General features: G+C 51.1%; 1 protein-coding gene across 18 annotated transcripts in view; it reads left to right on the top strand.

Annotated features, from left to right (window-relative positions):
• Positions 1-14,393, top strand: part of FANCA (FA complementation group A) — a 78,073-nt gene that overhangs the window by 43,650 nt on the left and 20,030 nt on the right. For 15 of the 18 annotated variants that reach the window (XR_004439100.1, XR_004439101.1, XM_033219415.1 and 12 more), the window contains 8 exons: positions 268-387; positions 2,849-2,985; positions 3,990-4,060; positions 4,363-4,456; positions 4,597-4,784; positions 7,385-7,481; positions 9,505-9,681; positions 12,736-12,809. Coding sequence is in view for 13 of the 18 variants with exons in the window: in XM_033219415.1 (XP_033075306.1) it covers positions 268-387; positions 2,849-2,985; positions 3,990-4,060; positions 4,363-4,456; positions 4,597-4,784; positions 7,385-7,481; positions 9,505-9,681; positions 12,736-12,809 (958 nt within the window). In the remaining 5 variants the exon portion in view is untranslated. Of the gene's footprint in view, positions 1-267; positions 388-2,848; positions 2,986-3,989; positions 4,061-4,362; positions 4,457-4,596; positions 4,914-7,384; positions 7,482-9,504; positions 9,682-12,735; positions 12,810-14,393 lie in introns of those variants that run through there. The other 3 variants (XR_004439102.1, XR_004439103.1, XR_004439104.1) reach the window with 2 other exon arrangements.

Here is a 14,393-nt window from a genome sequence, read left to right as displayed (position 1 = left end):
TGGTGCACACAGAACCACTTTTTTTCTTAAACTTGTTTATAAATGTAATTTTTTATTAAACTTGTTTATAAACGTAATTTCTGATGTGGTGGCATCCAGCATCAGGAAGAACACCGCATTTACCTCCCTAGAGACTCCCAGTCACTCTGTCTGCCACACACAGCAGCTTGGAAGTGCACAGCTCTGTATTTGACTGTGTGAAGTTTCTGTTTTTGCAGTGAAGAGTCCTGTTGAGTGTCTTTACATCTGGTCTCCTCCTTCTCACAGATGCAGCCTTGGGAGTGAGGGCAGAACCCAGCTCTGCTGAGGAGCCCCTGGAACAGCTCACGGCTGCACTGGGAGAGCTAAGAGCCTCCATGACAGCATGCATGTCCAGCCAGCATGACGGTGAGGATGGATGGGGGCCTACGCTGTGCCTCGTGTGCACAGCCCGTGGGTGGGGCTCTGTGGCTGGGCCATTTTCCCCATAGTGATGTCAGGGTAGTAGTCCAGTATTTGGTGGTGAAGACTGACCCCGGGCTGGTGGGTGTGGAACCTTTTTTGAGACAAGGTGGAAGGCTAGTCCTACTCAGGCCGTCACAGACCCTTGGCAGAAGATGAACATTCTGCTAGTTGCATCTGAGTAGGCCGGATGATGATGGAGAAGAAACTGCAGTGACTAGGGTATGTGTTTTCCCTCGTCCTGACTGCCAGGGTAGATGTCACATAGACACACGGGCTCTCTGCCCTGTGATCCTGCTTCCATGTGACAGTTTTCTGTGAAATGTTCATCATGGATTGAGAACATGCAGTTTATTTTTTCTTTTTTTTTTGAGACAGAGTCTCACTCTGTCGCCCAGGCTGGAGTGCAGTGGAGCCATCTCGGCTCACTGCAAACTCTGCCTCCTTGGTTCTTGCCATTCTCCTGCATCAGCCTCCCGAGTAGCTGGGACTACAGGCACCCGCCACAACGACCGGCTAATTTTCTTGTTTTTTTTTTTTTTTTTTTTTTTTTTTCTTTTTTGAGACGGAGTCTTGCTCTGCCACCCAGGCTGGAGTGCAGTGGCCGGATCTCAGCTCACTGCAAGCTCCGCCTCCCGGGTTTACGCCATTCTCCTGCCTCAGCCTCCCGAGTAGCTGGGACTACAGGCGCCCGCCTCGCCGCCCGGCTAGTTTTTTGTATTTTTAAGTAGAGACAGGGTTTCACCGTATTAGCCAGATGGTCTCGATCTCCTGACCTCGTGATCCGCCCGTCTCGGCCTCCCAAAGTGCTGGGATTACAGGCTTGAGCCACCGCGCCCGGCCAATTTTCTTGTATTTTTAGTAGATGGGGTTTCACCGCGTTAGCCAGGATGATCTCGATCTCCTGACCTCGTCATCCGCCCGCCTCAGCCTCCCAAAGTGCTGGGATTACAGGCATGAGCCACTGCGCCCGGCCCGCAAGCCATATTTTTAATTGAGTAACTTGCATAGATTTTTATTATGAATTGATTATTTGAACTGAGAGAGGCTCATGGAGGCAGTTTTTTTTTTTTTTTTGAGACAGAGTCTCGTGCTTGTTGCCCAGGCTAGAGTGCAATGGCGCAATCTTGGCTCACTGCAACCTCCACCTCCCGGGTTCAAGCAATTCTCCTGCCTCAGCCTCCCAAGTAGCTGGGATTACGGGTGCCTGCCCCCATGCCTGGCTAATTTTTTGTATTTTTTAGTAGAGACAGGTTTTACTATGTTGGCCAGGCTGGTCTCAAACTCCTGACCTCAGGTGATCCACTCGGCCTTCCAAAGTGCTGGGATTTCAGTGTGAGCCACTGTGCCCAGCCTACATGGAGGCTTAATATATATATATATATATATATATTTTTTTTTTTTTTTTTTTTTTTTCTTGAGACGGAGTCTCGCTCTATTGCCCAGGGTGGAGTGCAGTGGCGCAATCTCCACTCACTGCAAGCTCCGCCTCCCGGGTTCATGCCATTCTCCTGCCTCAGCCTCCCGTGTAGCTGGGACTACAGGTGCCCGCCACCGCGCCCGGCTAATTTTTATATTTTTAGTAGAGACGGGGTTTCACGGTGTTAGCCAGGATGGTCTCGATCTCCTGACCTCGTGATCCGCCCATCTTGGCCTCCCGAAGTGCTGGGATTACAGGCTTGAGCCACTGCGCCCAGCATTGCTTTTTTTTTTTTTTGAGACGGAGTCTCGCTCTGTCGCCCAGGCTGGAGTGCAGTGGCACGATCTCCGCTCACTGCAAGCTCAGCGTAGAGGCAATGTTCACAAAACTGTTAGCACTGGCTGGGGCTGCAGTGCCTCGATAGTCTTTACTCAGACCAAGTGCACCAATTCCTTAGTGCAGCCTTTCAGTGATGTGCTTGTGCAGAGTGTGGGGGACATTGAGGAAAAGTTCCAGGGCTTAAGCAAGAGGTTGATAAATGTCAGATGAGTCCTGTTTCTAAAAGCAAAGCGGTTTTCACCTTCAAATGATGGAGTTGGGCTGTGTGTGGCCCATTACCCTGGGCCAACATGGAGCCTCCGGCACGTGCTTAGAGAGATGTGGTGTCTGGAGGGCTGGCATGGGATTTCAGATGGGGAGCATAGAAGTGGAGGTTCATGTTGGTGAATGAACATGTCCCCCTCTCAGCTGATCAGAGAAAGGTAGTGGATGGCTTCTGCGCCCGTTTGCCATGGCACATGCTCCATCACAAGGGCTGCAAGCCACCTGCAGGGCAACTGGGGGATGTGTGCAGCCAGCAGCGTCCATGGAATAGCACTTGATGGGAGGTGGAGCTCTCTGGGCCGTGGGAGGCGGAGCTCTCTAGGCCATAGCTGCCTCCCTCCTTTCAGGGTTCCCATCATCCCTAACTAGTTTCGACATTTGCAGTTCTGTCGGCACAGGTGGCAGTGATTTCTGAAAGACTGAGGGCCGCCCTGGGCCACAATGAGGATGACAGCAGCGCTGAGATATCAAAGATTCGGCTCAGCATCCATGCGCCGAGACTGGAGCCACGGGAACACATGGTAGGTGTGGGGGCTCAGAACAAAGCAGGGGGTCTTCACCATTTTCCATTAGGCAGAAGCATTAGACTCAAGGAGCCTTCTCTCATTTTCTGTTCAACTTGCTCAGTTAGTGTGGTATCAGGTGTTCCAGGGCCAGGCAGCAGTCTACCAGGGTCAGCCACCCTAGTCTGTTTGTGTATGAAGAGCTCCTTTTACATTTTATTTATTTATTTAATTTTGGAGACAGGGTCTTGCTTTGTTGCCCAGGCTGGAGTGCAGTGGTACAATCATGGCTTAGCTGGGACTACAGGCGTGCATCACCACACCTGGCTAATTTTTGCATTTTTTGTATAGATGGGGTTTTTCTGTGTTGCCTTGACTGGTGTAGAAGTCCTAAGGTCAAGTGATCTGTCTGCCTCGGCCTCTCAAAGTGTTGGGATTATAGGCGTGAGCCACTGCACTTGGCCTCTTTTTTTTTTTTTTTTTTTTTTTTTGAGACTGAGTCTTGCTCTGTTGCCCAGGCTGGAGTGCAGTGGCGTGATCTTGGCTCACTGCAACCTCCACCTCCTGGGCTCAAGTAGTTCTCCTGCCTCAGCTTCCTGGGTAGCTGGGATTACAGGTGCACACCACTACGCCCAGCTGATTTTTGTATTTTTAGTAAAGACTGGGTTTCATCCTGTTGACCAGCTTGGGCTCGACTGCCTCTTTAGAACATGCAACAGAGGCTGTTTGTGGCCCCAGAACCTAAAATATTTTTCTGGTGCCTTACACACAAGGTTTGCCAATCACGCCCACTGCTATAGAATTTTGTGACTGGCAATTACATGAGGGCTGTTGTTCCCAGGATTGGGGAATGGGGGCCTGGATACCAGTTTGCATCGTCATGTGCCCTCCAAACATAAGCCTGTTTTGGAGTTCTGTTTGCAAAGCGGAATTGCGATGTCTGTGGCGGGAGAACTGGCCGGCTTCCTTCCTGCTGCTCCCGTCCCCGGGACGCTGCGCTCACAAGAACCGTGTCTCCACAGGCTGTGGACCTCCTGCTGACGTCTTTCTGTCAGAACCTGATGGCAGCCTCCAGTGTCGCTCCCCCGGAGAGGTGAAGGCACAGGCGGCTTCCTGGGTGGTGGGGCTCCTCTGGGTGCCGCCTCCTGCTGGCCAAGGCTGCAGGCCAGGGACGCATGAGCTTGTCTCCGTGGGAGCATGCAGCGAGGCTGAGTTTAATCAACTAGGTCGCAGCAGAAGTCGGGAAGCACTGCAGAAGATGGTTGTCTTCCAGAAAGACCGTTATTTTGGGGAACAACTTGGCTGTTTCTTGGGCCGCTGGTGCCTGGGTTAGCTGTTGTAGGTATGTGCAGGATTGAATGGCCAGTACTGATGGTTTTGTGGCTGTCCCTGCAGGCAGGGCCCCTGGGCTACCCTCTTCATGAGGACCATGTGTGGACGCGCACTCCCTGCAGTGCTCACCCGGCTCTGCCAGCTGCTCCATCACCAGGTGAGGCTCTGCTTCACGGGACCACCGTTGGGGGCCCACTCTGAGGGCCAGGCTGCTGCTTCCCGGCTTGTCTTCGGTGCCTTGGAAAATTCCAGCTGGGATGAGGGCGGTCTGCTCTGCCACCCTCGTTCTCGTTGCAGGGCCCAAGCCTGAGTGCCCCACATGTGCTGGGATTGGCTGCCCTGGCCGTGCATCTGGCTGAGTCCAGGTCTGCGCTCCCGGAGGTGGATGTGGGTCCTCCTGCCCCTGATGCTGGCCTTCCTGTCCCTGCACTCTTTGACAGCCTCCTGACCTGTAGGACGAGGGATTCCTTGCTCTTCTGCCTGAAGTGAGCTGTTCTTCCACAGTTGTGTCTTCTCTCCTCTCTCTAGAAAAGTGATGCATGCTCGTTTGATAAAATTGGAAGAGACAGATATGCAGACATACCACCCAAAGATAACCACTTTTTAGCATTTTGGTATATATCCTTCCAGAATTTTATCTGTCATATGTTTATAATATGTATGCATTTGTTTCTTCATAAAAATGAGATCATACTATACTAAACTGCTGAAATTAATAGTAGATTGTAACTGTCTACATTGTTAAGCATTCTTTGTTCTCCTGGTGAGAGCTGCTTTGTTTTGTCTTGGGGTTGTCTGGCCCTTGACCAGCTTCCTCTGGTCAGGTTCTTCGGCACCCCGTGGTGAGCAGCTTCCCAGTGTGTACATGTACACTTCAGGCTTGAGAATGGTCTGCTCAGGGCCTCAAGGGCTCCCTGCAGCTGCCACGCAGAGGCAGAGGCCAGGACGGAATCCCTGCAGCTGCCACGCAGGGGCAGAGGCCAGGACGGAATCCCTGCAGCTGCCACGCAGGGGCAGAGGCCAGGACGGAATCCCTGCAGCTGCCACGCAGGGGCAGAGGCCAGGACGAAAGGCTGGGAGACTCCAGTGGTCATTGCTCTCTGGGGCTTGGCTTGCAGCTCCTGGGTCTCTTGGGCAGAGGTAGCCGAGGTCGGGACAGAAGCCCTGTTATGATGCCGGAGACCCTGTGAGGAAAGGGGAGAGCTGGCATTATGACGGGGTCTGAACAACAGAGAACTTAGAAGAGGCTCAAGAAATGTACGTGGAGCAAGGAGAGGGAGTCCGATGGCAGCTGTGTGGATCCCACACTCAGACATGGGCCATGGGGAGCAGGCAGTGGGTACTCCGGGGGTTCAGAGCCCCTCCCAGGCGCTTGGCCCCACCAAATAGTCCCCACTCACCCCAGGCCCCAAACACTGAGTGCTGGGTATTGGCATGAGAGGCAAACAGCCGATGGAGAAGTTGGGAGCTGGTGAGGAGGGAGGCGTCTAGGTGACTTGGGGGAGACAGGGCCATCCCCTCTTAGGAACACAGAGATGCCTCAGGATATATATCCAAGTGAAGAAAGCAAAATACTGAACTCTGTCTCAGATGCTACTTTTTGCATAAGAAAGGGAGAATGAAATGTGTATTTGGTGTTTTTAGTTTTTTTTTTTTTTTTTTGAGACAGAGTCTCACTCTATCGTCTAGGCTGGAATGCAGTAGCATGATCTTGGCTCACTGCAACCTCCACCTCCCAGGTTCAAGCAGTTCTTGTGCCTCAGTTTCTTGAGTAGCTGAGACTACAGGTGTACACCACCACGCCCAGCTAGTTTATGTATTTTTAGTAGAGATGGGATTTTGCCATGTTGGCCAGGCTGGTCTTGAACTCCTGACCTCGGGTGATCTGCCCACCTTGGACTTCCAAAGTGTTAGGATTACAGGCGTGAGCATCGCGCCCGGCTCAAATATGCATCTGAAAAATAGAAACATTAGACCCCTAAGAACACCATGACAGTGCTTTGGCATCTCCATTGCCTCATGGAATCTCACTCTGGCGTTCTTGGTTACAAGTGAGAATTTTTCACATGGGTATTACTGTAGGTACGTATGTTGAATAAATGAGACATTTCTTGCTGTGTCCCCCAGGCTGACGTGATCCTCCCGCCTCAGCCTCCCAGTAGCTGAGACCACAGGCGCACATCCGCACACCCAGCTAGTGAGAGATGGAGTCTCACTATGTTGCCCAAGCTGGTCCTGAACTTCTGGGTTTAAGTGATCCCCTGAGCTGTGATTGTGCCACTGCACTCCAGCCTGGGCATCAGAGTAAGGCCCTGTATCAAAGAAAAAATAAACCAAGGACTGGGCCAGGCACGGTGGCTAACGCTATAATCCCAGCACTTTGAGAGGCTGAGGTGGGCAGATCACTTGAGGTCAGGAGTTCGAGACCAGCCTGGCCAACATGGTGAAACCCCGTCTCTACTAAAAAAATTTAAAAATTGACGGTGCGGTGACTCATGTCTGTAATCCCAGCACTTTGGGAAGCTAAGGTGGGCGGATCGCGAAGTCAGGAGATCGAGACCATCTTGGCTAACACAGTGAAACCCCATCTCTACTAAAAATACAAAAAATTAGCTGGGCATGGTGGCATGCGCCTGTAGTCCCAGCTACTCAGGAGGCTGAGGCAGGAGAATTGCTTGAACCTGGGAGGCAGAGCTTGCAGTGAGCCAATATCACGCCACTCCACTCTGGCCTGGCAACAAAGCGAGACTCCGTCTCAAAAAAACAATAACAGCAACAACAAAAAAATTAGCTGGGCATGGTGGAAGATGCCTGTAATCCCATCTACCTGAGAGGCTGAGGCAGGAAAATCACTTGAACGCAGAGGCAGAGATTGCAGTGAGCCCAGGTGGTGCCACTGCACTCCAGCCTGCGCAACAGAGCGAGACTCAGTCTCAAAACAAACAAACCAAAAAACCAAGGACCAGTGCTCAGGTCATCCAGTTCAGAATGCACTAAACTCAGTTTTGTGAAGTTGAAAGTAACTTTTTCCTTCATCCCTTATTTCGTATGGATAACATTTATATGCTATAATTCCTGTTTTCAGATTTTGTACAGCGGCAATTTCTTACTCTCTGTGCAAGTTTTCTTCCCAGTCACGAGATATTTTGCGCAGCTACTTATCTCCAGGCCTTATTAAAAAGGTAGGTTCAGTCATTTCCTATGTTTCCATTCTGCTGTACGTTTCAGGTTTACGCAGCTTTCAGACCGGAAGGCCGAGGTCTGCTGCCGCCTCATGCCCATCTCAGGGCAGCTCCTGAGTCAGGCTGGCTGTCATGGCCACCTCTGCTGTCTGGTTGGGCAGCCTGACTGCTGAGCGCTGCCTTTTCTTCTGTTCTCTGAGTGTAAAGTGCAGTTGTGTGAAGACAGCTACACGTCTGTAGTTGTAAGGAAATAGATGTTGGTATTTATATACACGTCTGTAGTTGTAAGGAAATAGATGTTGGTATTTATAGGAAAGATGAATTAAAAGATCAGTATTCACAAAAAGTATCTTTCTCTGGAAAGAAGAATTCTCATTCGTCTCGTCTGGTAAATGTTCCTTACATTGTTCAGAAAAAGGAATTTTTTTTTTTTTTTTTTAAAGATGGAGTGTTGCTCTGTAGCCCAGGCTGGAGTGCAGTGGTGCGATCTCGGCTCACTGCAGCCTCCACCTCCCAAATTCAAGCAATTCTCCTGCCTCAGCTTCCCAAGTGGGTGGAATTACAGGCACGTGCCACCACGCCCGGCTAATTGTTTTGTATATTTTTTAGTAGTGACAGAGTTTCACCATGTTGGCCAGACTGGTTTCGAACTCCTGACCTCAAGTGATCTGCCTGCCTTGGCCTCCCAAAGTGCTAGGATTACAGGCATGAGCCATCGTGCCCGGCCCAGACAAAGGAATTTAAAGATGACCATTGGAAACCCTGAATGTCAAAAGCAAAGGTGAAATGGCACTGAAACCAGTGTTGTCCTTTTATAGGATTTTAATGAATGCCTCAAGTGTAAAATAGTGGTTTTTAGGCTGGGCTCAGTGGCTCACACCTGTAATCCCAACACTTTGGGAGGCCAACGTGGGTGGATCATCAGGTCGGGAGATTGAGATCAGCCTGACTGACATGGTGAAACCCCGTCTCTACTAAAAATACAAAAATTAGCCGGGCGTGATGGCGCACACCTGTAATCCCAGTTACTTGGGAGGCTCAGGCAGGAGAATCCCTTCAACCAGGGAGGCGGAGCTTGCCAGTGAGCCGAGATTGCACCACTGCCCTCCAGCCTGGGCGACAAAGCGAGACTCCGCCTCAAATAAATAAATAAATAAATAAATAAATAGTGGTTTTCAACTGCAGGCTTCACATCAGAATCACCTGAGAAGCTTTTGAAACTACAGATTCCTGGCCCCTTTCCAGATAAATTAAGTCAGTCTGGGAGCAGCCCCTGAGGATCCAGGATGCACGTATTTCCAGTTCTTTCCTCTGAGGAACTTTGCCTCTGGTGCCAAGTTTTTAAAGAAAACATGGTGTTGGAGCTTAGGAGAGGGCCACATGGTCCCTACACAGCGTGCTGGGCAGGGACGGCAGTCCGTGGAGCAGTCCAGTTGTAAACATGGGAGGCTCTCGTCTCCTCAGGGGCAGAGATGGACACGGTCACGCAGCACTGATAGTGTGTCTCGCTTGTCCAGTGGTGTGCGCTTTTGGTGGCAACACCATTCCTGGCAAAGGCCTAGAGATGGGCGGTTTCACGACCCAGGACCAAATCAGCCCTACCCCTGGGAGGCAGTTTTGTTCCTGCAATTCTGCTTCCAGACATTTAGCTCAAGGAAACAGTCAGATGGCAGGAAGGTCTACACATAGGCTCTTCCCTGGAGCGCTGTGCACAGCCATGGCCACTGAGGGGCTCTGCATGCTTCCAAGGGCTGGACTGAGGTCCCCTGAACGTGGGGTTGTGTGTTGCACCCTCCCAGGGGCTGGACGGAGGTCTTCTGAGCATGGGGTTGTGTGTTGCACCTTCCCAGGGGCTGGACTGAGGTCTCCTGAGCGTGGGGTATGTGTTGCACCCTCCCAGGGGCTGGACTGAGGTCACCTGAACATGGGATTGTGTGTGTGGCGTGGCTGTTGATGGTCTGTTTCCACCTGAGCATTGGCTCAACCGCTCCCAGTGAAACTTGCATAATACTGTCTGTTTCAGTTTCAGTTCCTTGTGTTCAGATTGTTCTCAGAGGCCCGACAGCCTCTTTCTCAAGAGGATGCAGCCAGCCTTTCCTGGAGACCCTTGTACCTTCCTTCCGCAGACTGGCAGAGAGCTGCCCTCTCTCTCTGGACACACAGAACCTTCCGAGAGCTGTTGAAAGAGGAAGATGTTCATGTAGGTCACCGTTCCTTCCCCTGCGTTGTGCCACATCCTGAGTCTAGGGTTTGTGTGTGCAGACTGTCTCCTCAGAGGCAAGAACAGCAGCACCTAGGTGGTTTGATTGGAATCTTGACTGACATCATTGTGGCCTCATGTGCAGCTGTTAAGAAATTATACAGAGACTGGGCACAGTGCTCACACCTGTGATCCCAGCACTGTGGGAGGCCAAGGCGGGTGGATCACCTGAACTCAGGAGTTTGAGACCAGCCCAGGCAACATGGTGAAACCCTATCTCTACAAAAAAGGCAAAAATTAGCTGGGCGCAGTGGGGTGCACCTGTAGTTCTAGCTGCTTGGGAGGCTGAGGCAGGAGAATCGCTTGAGCCTGGGAGGTGGAGGTTGCAGTGAGCCAAGATCATGCCATTCTACTCCCGCCTGGATGACACAGTGAGACCCTGACTCAAAAAAATAAATTAATAAATACAGAGAAACCCTGCTATACTTTCTGAGTTTCTCCCAACACAAACTTCTTTAATTTTTAGTGATATGTTCTTTGAGACAACGTCTGGCTGTGTTCAGTGGTGCAGTCTTGGCTCACTGCAGCCTCTGCAGGTTCAAGCGATTCTCGTACCTCAGCCTCGCCAGTAGTTGGGACTACAGGCGCCCGCCAGGCGCGCAGGAGTGAGCCTAGAGACGCTGAGTGGCGTCTCTAGGTTAGTAGTACAAACACCTCAAGGTTATTGTACTACTTTTTTCTGCTTTTTTTTTTTTTTTTTTTTGAGACGGAGTCTCGCTCTGTCACCCAGGCTAGAGTGCAGTGGCCGGATCGCAGCTCACTGCAAGCTCCGCCTCCCGGGTTTACGCCATTCTCCTGCCTCAGCCTCCCCAGTAGCTGGGACTACAGGCGCCCGCCACCTCGCCCGGCTAGTTTTTTGTATTTTTTTAGTAGAGACGGGGTTTCACCGTGTTAGCCAGGATGGTCTCGATTTCCTGACCTCGTGATCCGCCCGTCTCGGCCTCCCAAAGTGCTGGGATTACAGGCTTGAGCCACCGTGCCCGGCCTTTTTTCTGCTTTTTTTTTTTTTTTTTTTTGAGACGGAGTCTCGCTCTGTCACCCAGGCTAGAGTGCAGTGGCCGGATCGCAGCTCACTGCAAGCTCCGCCTCCCGGGTTTACGCCATTCTCCTGCCTCAGCCTCCCCAGTAGCTGGGACTACAGGCGCCCGCCACCTCGCCCGGCTAGTTTTTTGTATTTTTTTAGTAGAGACGGGGTTTCACCGTGTTAGCCAGGATGGTCTCGATTTCCTGACCTCGTGATCCGCCCGTCTCGGCCTCCCAAAGTGCTGGGATTACAGGCTTGAGCCACCGTGCCCGGCCTTTTTTCTGCTTTTTTTATTGTTAACTATGTTAGCTACACAAAAGTAAGTATGATGCTGTGTTTTGATGTGAGGAATGATGACCAGGCGCAGTAGAAAAAGAAAAGGAAGAAGGAGGCAGTGAATAGCTCTGTGCCCACCAGCAGCTCGGAGGGAACCTTCCTGCATTGCTCCCTTGGCTGTGCCGCATGTGCGGGTGTCCCTGTGCGGAGCTCGGCAGCTCCGGCCTTTACCCAGATAGGAGTGTACGGTAGGAGTGTTGCTGCTTTTCCTGCAACGTGAGGTTTGGAGATTAGTCCACAAATCAACATAGTGAAATTAGTCCCTGTTGATTCATGGAACTGTTTTAAGATTTACAAACAGGAAACATGTTAACACGAGTCGGACGCCATGGCTCATGCCTATGATCCCAGCACTTTGGTAAACCGAGGCGGAAGGATCACCTGAGCTCAGTCAAAACCAACCTGGTCAACATAGTGAGACCTTGTCTCTACTAAAATTTTATTTTATTTTTTTTTTGAGACGGAGTCTCACTCTGTCGCCCAGGCTGGAGTGCAGTGGCCGGATCTCAGCTCACTGCAAGCTCCACCTGCCGGGTTCACGCCATTCTCCTGCCTCAGCCTCCCAAGTAGCTGGGTCTACAGGCGCCCGCCACCACGCCCAGCTAATTTTTTGTATTTTTAGTGGAGACCGGTTTTCACCATGTTAGCCAGGATGGTCTCCATCTCCTGACCTCGTGATCCGCCCGTCTCGGCCTCCCACAGTGCTGGGATTACAGGCGTGAGCCACCGCGCCCGGCCCTGTATGTGTGCGTGTGTGTGTATTTTTAGTAGAGACGGGATTTCACCGTGTTAGCCAGGATGGTCTCCATCTCCTGACCTCATGATCCGCCTGCCTCAGCCTCCCAAAGTGCTGGGATTACAGGTATGAACCACCACGCTTGGCCTACTAAAAATGTTTTTTAAAAACTTACCTGGTCATGGTGATGTGCACCTGCAGTCCCAACCATCTGAGAGGCTGAGAGGGAGGATGCTGGAGTCCAGGAGGCAGAGCCTGCCATGAGCTACGATTGTATCACTGCACACACTCCAGGCTGGGCAGCAGACCCTGTTTCCAAAAATAAATGAAGGTATGCTACTGTGAATAGCTGTAGAATGTTGTTGTTTTTTCTTTTTTCTTTTTTTTTCTCCTTTTTATAGATAGTTCTCACTCTGTTGCTTACTGTAGCCTTGACCTCCTGGCCTCAGCCTCCCAAGAGGCTGGGACCACACATACGTGCCACCGTGCCTGGCTGATTTTTAAATCTTTTGTAGAGACAGGGTCTTGCCATGTTGCCTAGGCTCAAGCAATCTGCTGGCCTCAGCCTCCCAAAGTGTGGGATTACAGGCATGAGCCACCGTACCGAGGCAATTTTTAAATGAGATGGGGTCTTACTATGTTGCCCAGACTAAAATAGCCCTTTTATACTTGGAAATAAAGGATTACAGTGCTAACATCTTTGTGCTAGGGAAATCTTGTAAGAAACAATTCCTGACAAAACTAAAGTTTCTTTCCTGTGGAACTCTCAGCTTCAATTGCATTATAACACAGGGACACGGAGGGCTGCGTATGAGATGAAATGACAAACTGTTTTATAAACCTGTGGGTGGATTGTGTGTTCTGTCCTCATTGTATTGAATTGCTCCCTTTCTCTCAGTTAACTTACCAAGACTGGTTACACCTGGAGCTGGAAATTCAACCTGAAGCTGATGCTCTTTCCGATACTGAACGGTATGTGTTGAAAAGGGCTACCCTGGCCGGGCGTGATGGCTCACACCTATAATCCCAGCACTTTGGGAGGCTGAGGCAGGAGGATCTCTTGAATCCAGGAGTTTGAGGTCAGCCTGGGCAACACGGGGAAACTCCATCTCTACAAAAAATAGAAAAGGACTTAGCCAGGTGTGCGGCACATGCCAGTCATCACAGCCACCTGGGAGGCGGAGCAGGAACACTGCTTGATCCTGGAAGGCAGAGGGTGCGTCGAGCTGAGATCACACCCCTGCAGTTTAGCCTGGGCAGCAGAGTGAGATCCTATTCCAAAAGGAAAAGGAGCTTCCCTTTAAAATGTTACACAGTTTTCTACATTGTCTTAAAGCCTATGTTTTGACATTTTATCCTCAATTTAATGTTTTGTTTAACTGTTAATCTTTGAGCACAATTTTAATTGTTTTTTTTGTTGTTGTTGTTGGTTTTTTTTGGTGTCAAGATGTATTAAAGCGAAATTGAAAGAAAAGTTTCCACGTGGTGGGGGTACCTGGGAGGGTTGCCCAATTTCAATTGTTATTCCTTTATTTAAGAAACATTTACTGAGCTCCTACCGTGTGGTAGACACTTCTAGAGTGTTCTAGAAGCAGGGAGTATAGAGGGAAAGAGACAAGGCTGCTCATATGGCACCTGTGTATTGACGAGGGCAGATGTGGCACATCGAGGGCACCCACTTAGACTTCACCCTGCCCTGGCTGGGCTCTGGCTGCTCTCCAGGAGCTGTACACCTGTGTCCAGGCCCTGGCAACACGCAGGTAGACACAGAAGTAGATTAAAGGTAGGAATGAGCTCTGGAGATACCAGACAGCAGGGCCATGTGAGAGGAAGTGACCGGGCAGGAGCAGAGGCTGGTGTGGAGCGGGTGGCGCAGACTTTGAGGAGAGGTGCCGGCCTTGACATGGAGGCACCAGGAAGTGGGTAAATGAAGCACTGACCCCCGTAGGTCCCAGGGCTGAGACTGAGACCATTTGAGAGGTCAGTTGTGCTGTTCTGGGCATAGGAGTAGGGAGCCCAGAGGCCCTTGGGGCTGAGGGTGTGGAGGTCAGGGGGAGGGGAATGTGGTCACTGCAGACGTGGGGCATCCTGCTGGGTACATGAGCTTCAGGGTGCCTGCCACACCCAGACTCAGGAGAGGGTTGGCATCAGCCACCCTGTGTTCCTCGTCCTTCTGGCCATCAGGGGCCCTCCAGGCACAGGCAGCACTGTCTCCTGCGCCTGGGTCCTGGCATCAGATTCTGGATGAAACCAATAGAAGTAACAGGAAAAGGAAAACGGGGGCCACAAAAAGAACAACTCGCTGCTGCCTGCGGCAAAACGGGTGCCGATGGTTCAGGCTGGTGCCAAGCCTGCTCTGCAGGTGCTTCCTTCACACACTCCCGTTTCTCCTCCTGGCTCCTCTCTGGGGTGGAATCTAAGAAGGAGGTCAGAGGGAGGCATTGGTCTGGTACGTGGGGTCGTGAGGACCTCTCCTTACCACTCAAGTCACTGCTGAGTGGAAGTTGTGTTGAGATGTGTTCCTGGGATTTTCCTTCTTTTCTCAATTATTTAAGT

This window comes from Trachypithecus francoisi, unplaced genomic scaffold (assembly GCF_009764315.1).
Source record: "Trachypithecus francoisi isolate TF-2019V2 unplaced genomic scaffold, Tfra_2.0 Lachesis_group10, whole genome shotgun sequence".
Lineage (NCBI taxonomy): Eukaryota > Metazoa > Chordata > Mammalia > Primates > Cercopithecidae > Trachypithecus > Trachypithecus francoisi.
Note: the sequence above shows the minus strand (reverse complement) of the source record. Positions and strands in the feature narration are given on the sequence as shown.